General features: G+C 58.1%; 1 protein-coding gene across 1 annotated transcript in view; it reads right to left on the bottom strand.

The window, feature by feature from the left end:
* The window catches only part of LOC104293629 (ornithine decarboxylase antizyme 2-like), a 50,359-nt gene that overhangs the window by 35,637 nt on the left and 1,950 nt on the right, over positions 1-12,772 (bottom strand). The window contains 1 exon segment of the mRNA XM_009893146.1: positions 6,695-6,877. Within this exon segment, the coding sequence (XP_009891448.1) occupies positions 6,695-6,877 (183 nt within the window).

Raw genomic sequence — 12,772 nt, 5'->3', positions numbered from 1 at the left:
TACCATCACAGGGGGGACGGGGCTGAAGCAGCTCAGAGGTGTCCCAGTGGGTTCGTGCCTTCCCCGGCATCGCTCAGCGAGTGCCAAGGGCTGCGGCATGCTGCCGATAAGGTGGCCCCCGGCCACCGGAGCTGCGGCGGCACCCGCTCGCTGAGTGGTTCACCACTCTCCCGGCTGTGCTGAGACAAGCCAGGCCAGCCCGAGTGACAGGTCTCCCCTTTTACGGTAGCTTTTATCTGTCCCTGGGGAATGCGGCCTCAGCGCTGGCTCAGCCCACGGCGGCACCGCCGACAGCCATGCTGCTTTCCCTCCTGCTACCCCAAAACGTTCCCATCAGCTGGCCACATCCCTGCTCAACCGTCTCCCGGACCCACCGCTACCACACCGGGGGCAGGAAGCAGGAATTACAGCCCCTTCCCAGCACACAGGGGGTCCTGCCCTGCGCTGGCTTTGTTGGCAGCAAATAGGGCATGTGTCCGGACTGGGGGCAGCGGGGTACCAGCGCATCCCTGGGTGTTGCATGTCAAACCCCAGAGCCTTTACTCTGCCCCAGAGGCTCCCCCAGCTTGGACCTGAACTTTTCACCCGGGACGTGACTCCGCACACTCCCCTGGTCGTTGCAACACTGGCGCTGGTGGGGCTGCTATCGGGGCTGCGGCTTAGGGGATTTGGGAGCATGGCAGATGGGGACAGCTCTGAATTTATGGTGCCAAATGTTTATGGGCCTCACGCTAGAGCCCATACTTCACCATCTCTGTGGTCGGCTTCCTCCTCTTACAGCCTAGAAAGGACCGGATCGTTGTGGGCTGGTGCCAGGAGAGGGGTTTCCCATGACGGCGTGCATGTCCTCTGTACCAAACGCTGTCACCTTCCCCCCCACAGCGAGCCTGAAACCTGAGGTGACAGCGTAGGAGCACGGCCACCACGCTGCTTGGAGGGGATAAGCGAGATGGGGGTTAACTGGGAGGGACTGGGAAGATGGGGTCTGTCTCGATGTTTGCTGGGAAGCAACTCTGAAGTGATGTAGGACGGCTGATGGATGGGTAGGCATGTGTGTGGGAACGAGCCCTTGCTGCTGTCACATCACTGGAAGCAGAGTGGGAAGACACCAGACACCTCCAGGAGAGGTGTCCTCCTTGGTCGCTGCCCCAACCGGCTGTTTTCAGGTTGTTCCAGAGCTCTGCTCTGTCAGGCGTCTCCACGGGCATGGCGTGCTGTCCCCTAGCAGCATCTCTGCCAGACCGCACCATGGCTGCCGCCGTTACCGAGTGGCTGTTTGGCAAAGTGCTCAGCCGGCTCCCGACCTCCTTTGGGTGCCTGTTCCTCTGAAAAATTCATCAGCGTGTTCCGCGGGAGACACCGAATTGCTCTAAACCTCTCTGAATATTTCATCCCCTGCCCTGCGAATGGTACCTCCGTTCTGGTGACATCCTGGACTCGGATGCCTCTGACATAAGCCGCAAAAAAAGGCGGGTTGGTGTCCCACAAGGCTGCCTGCTCCGTGGGGCCGTGACACCAGCCTGTCCCACCACTCAGCCCCCTTCTCCTCCCATTCTCCCCACTGTCTCCATAACACCTCCCAAATGCAAGATTTATTGCCCGTGCTGTTCCCATGAGCAACTGTCGTCATTCAAAGCTCAGGACCCTTCAGATGGACCCAATGGGGACACCAGGAGTGGGTGGGGGCAGCTCTGCCTGGCCCACTGGGTGCTGCCGGGGGTGGGTTTGGGTGCAGTGGGGTGGTGGGGTGCAGGTGCCAGCGCTCCTTGGGGTGCAGCGCTTAGCGGAGAGGTCGGGCGCGGGGACTAGCAGGACGTGCAGGAGGTGCAGGGATCACCGAGGTGTGCAGGGGTGGGCAAAAATTGCAAGGACGAAGGATTAGCAGACGCTGCGTGCGCTGGCGGCGGGTGCGGGACCTCGCAGGGGTGCAGGGATGGGCAGGAGGAGCGGGGATTATGGGGGGCGCAGGCGCCTGCAGCGAGGCAGGGGTTAGCAGAGGGTGCCAGGCTTTGCATGACAGCTTTGCCTTTCAGCGGTCGACCGTTGCTGCCGAGTGCTTCGAGGCACCCAAGTTACTCATTATTCTGATTAATTCATCAGCAATTTTGACCAAATAAGTCAAGAAAGTGGAAGAATATCTGAAGAGCTTCTTGCCCCTTGCTGTCCTGCCAGCAGCGGGGTTGGGAGCTCTTGCTGCTGTGCCAAGGCTGGTGGCAGCCCCCCCCCCCCCCCCTGATCTTGCTAGATTTGGGGACAGGGGACGGAGGGACACTGGAGTTGCCCACCCTGGGGGCACGGGGAAATGTGTCTGGCCCCATCCCAGTGCCTCGCCCCGCTTCTCGGGGGACTCTTCCTCCACCTCCCTGCTCCAGGAGTTAAAACCTTCCCTCCAGCCTGGCGTTGCTCATGGAAAGTTTATATATAGCCTTTTGTTTTTGCCAGCGTCCCCCCTTGAGTTTAAATAGCTCTTCCCCGTCCCTGCTGTTGACCCCGGATGTATTTATAGAGAGCAATCAGATCTGTGCTCAGCACCAAGCAAACCCAGCTCAAGTCGTCCCCCCGTGGGATGCTCTTCCATCAGCATGGCTTCACGTTTAGCCTTGCCCCTGAGGAGGAAGCCTCGAGGACTGGAGGGGGGGAGCTGCTTGGAGTGGTCATAGCTGGGGCTGTGCCAGGCTGCGGGTGGCTTCCTTTGGGGTGGCTGCACTAATTCTGGCTGTGGAGACGCTTATTGGATTGCCATCATTAGGGTTCAGAGTGAACGCTGGCTCGCGAGGAGCAGCGTCGTTTCTCCTGAGGCTGCTGTTTCATGTGTTGCGTGTCGTGGAGGTGAACTGTGTCTCCGGTGCCGCAGGCCATGCACGGCCGGGGCTGCGAGCGATCCCACAGGGTGGTTTAAGTCCCCCGGGGTTCATCGGGAGACTCCTGCCCACCTCTCCTCCAGCCAGCCAGCTCCCCCCGCGGGTGCCAGCTCCACTCCCACCCTGGAGGTCCAGGCTGCTGGGCGGCCTCCCCTCCAATCTCAGCTCTTGACTATTTAAGGCAAATCTCCTCGCCGGACTTTTAAACAAAACCCGGGCTCCTCTTGCTCTCCTTGTTTTAAATAACTCGCCTGGCGTAAACACAACGAGGCATAAGACTATAAATCAGGCATTCCCGGGACCTGCCTGGCAGGGCGCGCGCACGGGGGGCTCACCAGACCCCCTGAGCTTCACGGGGAGCTCTTTTCGGTGCCTGGAAGGGGCGTGCGGGCGTACGCAGGGAGCGATAAGAGGGCAAGAGGGGCTCTGGTGGGGCAGGCGTTCCCAAGGAGACTAATGAGATTACGGGGCGAGCGAGGCACTGCCTGGGCTGCCGGCATTTGGGGGAAAATAGTTAAGGTTGCAAAACAGTTTCCATCACAGCCCCTTGCTTGTCGTTCCCCACCGAGGCTGGAATTTTCCAGGCTGTGTTCCCCTCCTGAAAACGTGTTTTTCCTGGGTTGCTGGTGCAACGGGTGTTTCGCAGGAATTTGGGATTTTGAGGGGGAAATGCCTAGACTGCAGGTGTGAGCCCAGTGTGTCGGTCGCGGGGACACGGGCGCTTTGCTCTGCAGCATGTCCCCTCTCATCCCGTCCGCCGAAGCGATCGGCGGCAGCCGGTTCTGGAAAAACGGCCCTTGCTGCATCCCGTCCTCGGTGTTTATGCGCTGTGGTCGAAGCAGAACAGAAGTAATTATAGCTCGTCCCAGGGACCAGTGCTTCCCATGATAAAACTCTTTGTTTTCTGTGGTTTTAGGGCTTTGCCAAACTTTAATCGTGAGCTGAAGTCTTTCATGCTGGGTGTCCAACATACCAACATACACGAATTCATCTAAACAGTCCAGTTTAAACAAGTCTGACGTTTCTGGGACTGAGAAATGGGAAGATATATCACTTTGGTTTGCTGCCAAGGCTCAAAACTCCAAGGGGTGAGACTTGGGGTGCCCTGGAGATGGGGACGGACCATTCCCTGTGCCCGCTGGGACCCCCGGGCTCTGGCCAAGCCAAGGAGCCCTCGAAAAGCCTGCGGGTGATGCAGGCTCCTTGGCTTTGCCCGGCTGAGCATCCCCTGCGTGGGGACCGCACCAGGAAGGGTGCTGCGGCGGCGCGTTGGCTTTTGTACCCCCAGCTCCAGGAGGACAGGAGTGACTGCGGAGCTGCACTTCTGGGTCTGGCCTGGCCGCTAGCGCTGCCCTCTGCGTTCCCTTCTCCACCCAAAGACAAGCAGGATGGATGGAGCGGCCTCTTGCACGGCGCCGCTTCATTTAGCCCTCTTCCTCCCCTGACATGATAATCCCTCTCGTCATTGACAGGACCGAGGAGCAGCCTTCGAAGTGCCGGCCGCCACGGTGTGGCGGTTTTTACAGAGCAGGTTGCACCCTTGGGTGGGAAGTGTCATTGCCAGGAGGAGGGCAGGGGTCCTCCTTGACCAGGGGAGGTGGGAGGCTGGAGTCAGCAGGAGGTCTCCTCCAAGCCACCCTTGGTGGGCTGGGATCTCCCCCGCGATCACACAGGGTCTGAGTATGGAGGTGTCTCTGTGGTGCTCAGCACAGCAGGGCTTTATGTGGGCCTGGAGGACAGCGGGAAGGAGGAAGTAGGCTGCAAGGAGACTTCTTCCCAACCCTTGAAGCCACCCATAGACACGTACCCCTGGGGTGGAGGTGCAGGGGGCTGGCCAAGGGGAGCCCATGGGAGCAGGGAGGGACCTGGGGAAGGACGTGATAAATGAGCTGATAAAGGGCTTTTCCAGGTTTGTGGGTGCCACAGAGAAAGTGCCACATCCAGACTGAAGTGGTGCTCGTCCCGCATGTCCCCTCTCGCTCACTGGTTTGCTCCGTCAGGCTTTGGGAACCGCGGTGCATCACGACTGGTCGCCAGCAGCCACGGCGGCAGGGGAGCTGAGCCATGCCGCGTGCGGCGGGATTGCTCGCTTGGGTTTTTGGCCATCTGTTTTCCAATTCAGAAGGTCATGCGTATGTTGGTCGTGTTGCCAAGGATTCCTCCACAACAAGTCCTTTTGTTTTATTTGACAAGGTCTCCAGTGTGTGGAAGGGCTGGACACTAATAACCTTCGTGACAATGGGACGCCTTTCCTCTTGGGAGAGTTTGGGTAATGCTTTCTGTGATGACCAGGAACGTATCATGGGGCAGGGCTCAGAGCTGCCCACCTCCTCCATTACAAAGGTGGCCCTCCTTGACTGTCTAGATGCTTAATGGTGAAGTTTGGCAGCAGTTCTGCCCTCCATAATGTCTGTTAATTAGGTATAAAGATAATTTAACAGAGAACAAAGAGATCTGGTCTGGAGAGGCCGTGTTGATGGTCAGAAGTGGGTCTGCAGAGTAGGATGGGTCATGGGCCCTCCACTTGGTAGCACCTGGCTGAGGGCAGAGAGGGATCCTGGCTTGGGCAACCTGGGTTTGCTGATGCCCAGAGGTGCCTGGGGCAGGTCCTGGGGTAGGACAACACATGAGGGTTCAGGACACCGGTGACACTGATCCTCTCTCAATGCCCAGGGTCAAGTCACATCTCATCCCTGCTGCTCCGGCCACCCACACGGGTGCCAAAACCAACAAACAAGCACAGAGGGCAGGATCTGGCCCGGCGAGGGTTTGCCACCGGGCGCTGTGCCTTTTCCCTGCCGCCGGGATGGATCTGGAGACCGTCGGTGCCACTTTGTCGGCGCCGAGTGCCAGATGCCGAAGCAGAGCTGTGCTCGCTGACGAAGGCAGCGATAGCGGGGCTGGGGGAAGCACTGCAGCTCCTGCAGTGCTTGAGATGAGGAGGGGCAGATCCAACTGCAGAAGTTCCTCCATTATGGCCTGTGTGGGACCTCAGCAAGCCAGGCGGCTCCCAGCTCCTCTGTGGATGAGGCATCAAACTCATCATCGGTGATGAGTATGCAATATGGGGAGAATTTTGGCCCCCAAGAGCACCGTGGTGGCTTCAGCTGCTCTCCTCTCTCTTCCACCATCATTCATGGTGGAAGGAGCTACAGGGGATGGACATGGAGGGAGAACCCTGGTGCTCAAATGAGCCTGCAAGGTCTGGGCACATCACATGGACCTGTTGCTGAGACAGCCCTCACCCCACGCTCGGCAAAGCCAGGTTTCTGCCTCTGTTAAGGGCCACCTATCCGTGGCCCTTGGGCAGCAGTTCAATGCAGGACAAGCGCTTGCGACCACCCCACACATGGGGTTGGGCTACCTCTGGGGCCTCTAACAAATGCCCATATAAAAGATTCCCATTGGTTTGTTCCCCCATAGTTAATATGCCCGGACAGCGCAAACGACACATTAATTATGAAACTAAAGAGAAAACAGTATGTCGTTTAAGCACTGCGCAAGCAAGAAAGAGCCGTGGCCCTTTTTATCTCCGTATTTCATCTACAAAGCAAAAAACTGAAGAATTTCGGGGCAAACTAAAGCACTGTCTGCATTTCCTAGGTGAACAAACGGCAAAAGCCCTCTGTGCAGCAGTGCTTTTTCCAGCGGGAGATTGCCGGCACGCTGCATCTGCAACCCATCAGAGGAAAGCGTTTGGGTTTATTGTTCCCGCTCCTGGCTCCAAACGGACTTTTCTGTTTGGCGGCTTTTTTTTTTTTTTTTCATTCAAATTTTGTAAACACAAGCTTTCCTCGCCCCTTTTTGGTCTGAAGCCCACTCGGTGGGTTCACGTCACGGGGCGCGGGCGAGCGTCCTCAGAGCTCAGCTCCGGCGGCGCTGCCAGCAGCCGCTCCGAAATGCCCATAAAAGCAGCTTTGCAGCGATCCGACGCGTCTGAGCGAACATTTGCGCGCACCTCCGAGCCCTTGTCTTTCTTGGTTAGCTTCAGCTCGTCCTCCTGGGGGAAGGCAGAGCTGGAGAAGACGAGCGGTGACGTACGGAAAGGAATTAAAGTTTGAAAGCGCTCACCGCCATCCTCAAAGCAGCTACTCCAGGCATGTGATGTTGGATGAGCCCTGCCGTTTCCCTGCTCCTCATCTCTGCCCACCACCCGCGGGGCCACCCGAAATCGGATGGGGCTATTTGCATCCCATCATTCGGTACCCAAATATCAGCAGTCCCCCAGTGCCAGTTTTTCTGCCACGACTTTCATCCTCTGCCCTTTAGCGGTGTTACTAAATCAATCCTGGGTATGCCGTGGGTTTTGGAGGGGAAGGGGCTGGGGCATGGAGAGGACACCCCAAGGGTTTGTTCTGGCCATTACACGGGGTGACCCGCTGTCCTCCTGCTTTCGAGCATCCTCCTGTTGCTCCAGAGTCCTCACGCCTCTTACGATGACCTTGCCTCTAACTGCACTTGGTGTGCCCATGCCCCAGGGCATCTCTTCTCCCAAGAGAAGCGACGTGTCCTGCAGCTATCATGGTTAAATACAGCAGAAGAACTGGGATCAGCAGGAACCTGAATGGTTTGTCTGGGCAGGAGCAGCCCTCTGCCACCTGAACCTTTGCGGTGCTTAGGACTGGTGTAGCCACGTGGCATTTGATCCAATGCATGGAGGACGTTGGGAGCTGCTCTTCAGCATGGCCTTGGACAAGTGCCATGCCCGCTGTTTGGGGACAGATGGGCCAAAGGAGGTTGTGGGGCCAGGAGGAATGGCTGGGTAGGCTCTGCTTTGGGCAGAGATGGGGACTGGGAGGTGGGGCAACCACAGAAGGGACCAGTGAAGGGTCACCAAGGAGCTAGGTTGGGTTAGTTGGGCCAAAAGGAGGTTGAAAGGGGTCTGTTAGCAGCTTCCAGCTCCCAGAGGGGTAGTTACAACGATGGTGGAGCCATCCCTTTCTTTGATAGTGGCAGATGATATCACATGGGGCAACAACCACAGATGGCAGCTTGGGAGGGTCAGGTTGGGTGTTAGGGAAATCGTCTTCCCTGCAGGATGGTGCAGGAAGACTTCTTCCCTGGGATGGACACCTGGAAAGGTAGGGTTTCTCCATCCCTGGGGGTTTTCAAGTTAGGACCAACCTGGTCCAGTGCTGGTTACAGTCCTGTGGGCTGCTGGATGGGAGACTCCAGAGGTCCCCTCCCACAATCACTGTGTAATGCTGTAACAAATCTCCAGATGTTTGGATGCTGATCCATACCAAAACCAGAGTCTCAACCCTAAAGCCTCCTCCTGCCTGTGGCCAGAAAGCTCCCTGAGAACTCATCTGAGGTCCTGTAAAGCGTCTTCGGTGGCACCAGCACCCAGCTTACATCACTCACCACATCCATGTCAGCCAGCCCAGTGGCACAGTGGGGTCGGCTGGTCCGCACTGCTCCCTTGGAAATCGGGGGTTCTCCGCATCCCATGGCTAGTGTCCTCTTTCCAGCTGGTGTTGCAAATCCCAGTCCAAGAATAATTAACCAGAAAGATGAAGGGCATGAGACAAGAGCAGCTGGGATGGACGGAGGGGTGTAGAGGGGCATCTCCGGGGCAGGATGGAGGAGAGCAGCCGAGCAGCGCTACCTGGCGTGGTCCGGGGAGATGTGGGGCCTCCCGGGCAAGGACAGGAGGAGGAGAAGTTGGCGCCAGCGCTGAGCGGAGGAAATCCTCCCTTCATCCTACCTCAAACACGTTGGAAGTGGCACGGGAACGTCCTCTCTGCCCTGGGAAAAGCGCCAAGGCTCAGTTGTTGTCCCAGATAAATGGTGAGGAACAGCAAAACAACCCAGCACCTCATCCACAGCGCGGCACAGCCTGCGATGGGCTTGGGGGTAGCAGGGACCCAAAGTACCCCAAACGACAAGCCCCACCATCCCTGAAATGAAACTCATTGCCTCTCTACAGGTGGATGAACTGGTCCCGGGATCACAAAATGAATGGGCAGCAGATATGGGACGCAGGAGCCCAGCCAGAGAGAGACGTCCCTCCGTTACTACCTGTAACCAACGTCCAGGCAGCAGGACCGTGCGCTGGGGTATCCCGTCTCCTGCGCCGGTGACCTGCTTGTTTGAGGACGAGAAAGAGCCCTTGGAAAATGTTCAGCTGAGAAACGGTGTGTACAAACACTAGATTATCTACAGGTGGTTGTTGTTTCATGTCCCACCTTGATTTCTCAGCTGAGGACAATCAGTTTCTATCTCAAGGACTTAAGGAACCCTCTCCCCAGGACCTGCTTGATGGTTGTGAGCACCTCGCAGCTTTTGCTGCCGTTCCTTGGTGAGACCCTGTGGTTCCCATCACGTGCAGGCAGGACAGGGTGGTTGGAGCTGCTTGAACGGGACATTGTAGCAGGGCAGCTGAGGACATGCTGCCCATCCCCACGTGTGAAGAAGCGTGGAGGAGATGTGGAAGTTGCTCTGGAGATGAAGATGCTGCTTTCCAGCCAGCAGTGACCTGAAGGTCTCCCCAGCAAGCTGTTTTCTGAGCCCTGCCATGTGCTTGGGGCATCACACTTGGCTTTAGGTGGGCATCGCTGCTGGGTTGTCCCATTCTTGCTGCATGTGAGGTTACAAAACTGTGAGTGAAGAGCACGTTCAAATGGCTGCAGGAGACCGGGCAGTCCTGGGCATACGAGTAACTTTTTGGTCTCACTTGGGCGCTTTTCATCAATGTGGATATGGCTTCACCACCAGCTCGCCCACCCTGACCAGGAACCCATGTGGGAGGGGTTGGTGGGTGCAGGCTGAGTACTCACAGCGTCACCTCTGCTCTTCTAACCAGAGCATCTCTGCAGACGTGTGGTATGTCAAGGACACGGCCTCCGATGCAGACCTTGGCCAGACTGCAGAGGTAGCTGCTGTGTGATGGCAGATGCCTCAGGGTGAAAAGCGTTGGTGTAGAAATACATTGCTGTAAACCGTGGATAAGTATGGTCCAAACCAGAGCATCACCTTGGTCCTGCACTGTTTCAGCTGATGTGCTCTCAGATCCCACAGTTAAAGCCGAGCGTCTCCCCATGGAAGCAGAGAACCACCCAAAGGAAAAATCCTCAGATAAAACCATGGCAGAGACATCACAATTTGCTGGCGGACTGGCTCACCCGCGCGAGCTGATAGCAGTGACTGCTTCACTTGTCCCACCTTTTGTCCACCCTTGTAAGCTCCTGGGGGCAGGAAACATCTCCTCCTTGTGCAGTTGGTTGGACCATCAAGGGTTCCGTGGGCCGAAGCACACACTGCTTCGCCGCAGTGCTTTGGGAGGGGAGAGGCCGCCTGGGTGGGACATTTATGGGGGACATCAAAGGGACTTAGGAGCCACGAGATGTTGGGACGTAGGGATGCTGCCACCGCGTGCAGGCAGGATGCCTGACGGCAACACGATAAACTTGCCTACAGAATGAACCACGGGAACCATCGGTCTGGCAGCGAGGCGGTGGACCTGCTGCCGTCGTTTTTGCCCCGGCTCCGCACGCCCCAAGTCTGTGGAAAGTTAAAAAAAAACAAACCAAAAACAACCCCAACCCCTAAACATCGAGAAAGCTCCACGCGGTTATGCTGGGGTTTTTTTTGCTTAATTATTACAGGAAGCAAATATTCCTGGTTTTTGTCAGGGCAGGCTTGCTCCGAGTCGTTTTGGCATGGTAGGCCACGTTATTTTGGGGAGTTATTCCCGCGCAGCCGCGTGTTGGGGGTGAAGTTGTGGCGGGCCGGGGGGGGGGCCCTCACCGGGGTTTGGCAGTGCCGGGGGTATTCTCTGTGGGAAAGGTCTCCAAAAAATCACCTTGTCGGACAACACTGTAAATAAGCAAATTGGGTTGTTTTTTTTTTAATTAAAATGTTAGGGTTCCCCCACCCCCCCCCGCTTCCCGCAGCACCTGGCAGGGATCGGGCTCTCTAGTTTAGTTGCACGTTACGCAGCCTTAAAAAAAGGAATAGTTGCTTTGGCGCTGTCTGCGCGAGAACTTGAGACACAAATCCACTGTACCGCACGCGAACAGCTGCTGCTGCTGCTGCTGCTAAAAGCCCCAACCTAGAAAGCGCGGAAATGCACAGCCGACACTCCCGGGAGGACGGTGCGCGTTTCCTCCCCTCCAACACACCTCCTGCGATGAAAGCGCGCGGCCTCACCGGCGCTTGCTCGACTGTAGGAACCACCTTCACCTCTCTGCTGCTGGACACCGAGTGCTTTGGGGTGCACTGGAAGAGGCTTGTGCATGGGGATGGAGGAGTTTGGGGTTAAATTTTCATGGGGAGGCCCTGCATAAGCAGGTGGCGAAGCATGTCAGGGGCAGGAGCTTGAACAGGGCAGTAAATCCAGGTGTCAGCAGAGGAACCAGCAGTGATGGCCCCCAGCCCCGCTCACAACACTTCACAACACACACCTGAGCAACACGTTGTCCCTGAGCTACTGCTGGAACCCAACGGTGGCTCAGAACCGGTCGCGGGCTCAGTTTGATGTTGAAGTGACATCCAGAGCGGTTGGGACATGGGTGCGTGAGGGCATCTCCAACCAGGGCTAAGCCTGGCGAGCCAAGGACCGGGAGCACGCGTTGCTTTTGCAGCTTGAGGGGGGGAACTGTGGGACCACCGGGATGGGGTAGGGCTGATGTTTCCCTTCGCTTTCACCCAGCCTTGGAGCTGAGGAAGCCGCGAGGTCTGGGTACCAGCAACGCTGGTTATGCTGATGGGGCTGAGAACCCATGAACATCCCCCACTTGGTGGGCTGACCTCTAACCGTTGGGGTTTTACACATTTGTCTCTCAGAGGGACCAGGCTGCGGGATGCCACGTGCAGGGATGAGCCCCATATCCCATTTTCTGCCCCCGTTTCGCATCCCCAGCTGTGGGCACGAAAAGCATCCCCAGCTTTTCGCACGAAAGCCTGGAAGGCGGTAAGACCCTCCTCATCCTCTCCAGCTGCCATAGTGGAGATGGGAACGTGTCGGGCTGGTCCCTGGGCACACTGCCGCATCAGGGAGCCGGGAACCCTGCCAGAGCCTGGCTCCGACCCGCGCCATCCTGCCGCCTTTGTTGGGATGAGGTTGGTTAGGTGCTGGTGCAGGCAGGGAGAAGGGGAAGAAGATGGACGTGCCTCAACCCTCCTCCTCCTCCCAGGCCACCCTGGCTGCCTGCGGGGACATGGGGCTGCTCTGGCGGGATGAACGGGGCTGCTGTCCCCAGGGAACTGGGGGGTGCTGCTGTGGGGGATTTGGGGCTGCTCTCCTGGGGTCTCAGGGCCACTGTCCTGGGGGTTGTGGGGCCACTGTCCCAGGGGATGTGGGGCCACTGTCCCAGGCTCATAGGGCCACTGTCCTGGGGGATGTGGGGTCACTGTCCCAGGCTCATAGGGCCACTGTCCTGGGGGATGTGGGGTCACTGTCCCAGGCTCATAGGGCCACTGTCCTGGGGGATGTGGGGTCACTGTCCCAGGCTCATAGGGCCACTGTCCTGGGGGATGTGGGGTCACTGTCCCAGGCTCATAGGGCCACTGTCCTGGGGGATGTGGGGTCACTGTCCCAGGCTCATAGGGCCACTGTCCTGGGGGATGTGGGGTCACTGTCCCAGGCTCATAGGGCCACTGTCCTGGGGGATGTGGGGTCACTGTCCCAGGCTCATAGGGCCACTGTCCTGGGGGATGTGGGGTCACTGTCCCAGGCTCATAGGGCCGCTGTCCCGGGGAATATGGGGCCACTATCCTGGGGGATATGGGGCCACTGTCCCGGGCACATAGGGCCACTGTCCTGGGGGATGTGGGGCCACCGTCCCGGGGTTATGGGACCCACGTCCTGAGCTCGTGGGGCTGCAGTTCCTGGGGCTCGGGGCTCCCATCGGGGGGTGGGTTACAGACCCGCCGTCTCAGGGCTGCGGGGCTGCAGTCGGGGGGCGCTC

Source organism: Charadrius vociferus, unplaced genomic scaffold (assembly GCF_000708025.1).
Source record: "Charadrius vociferus isolate BGI_N301 unplaced genomic scaffold, ASM70802v2 scaffold399, whole genome shotgun sequence".
Taxonomy (NCBI): Eukaryota; Metazoa; Chordata; class Aves; order Charadriiformes; family Charadriidae; genus Charadrius; species Charadrius vociferus.
Note: the sequence above shows the minus strand (reverse complement) of the source record. Positions and strands in the feature narration are given on the sequence as shown.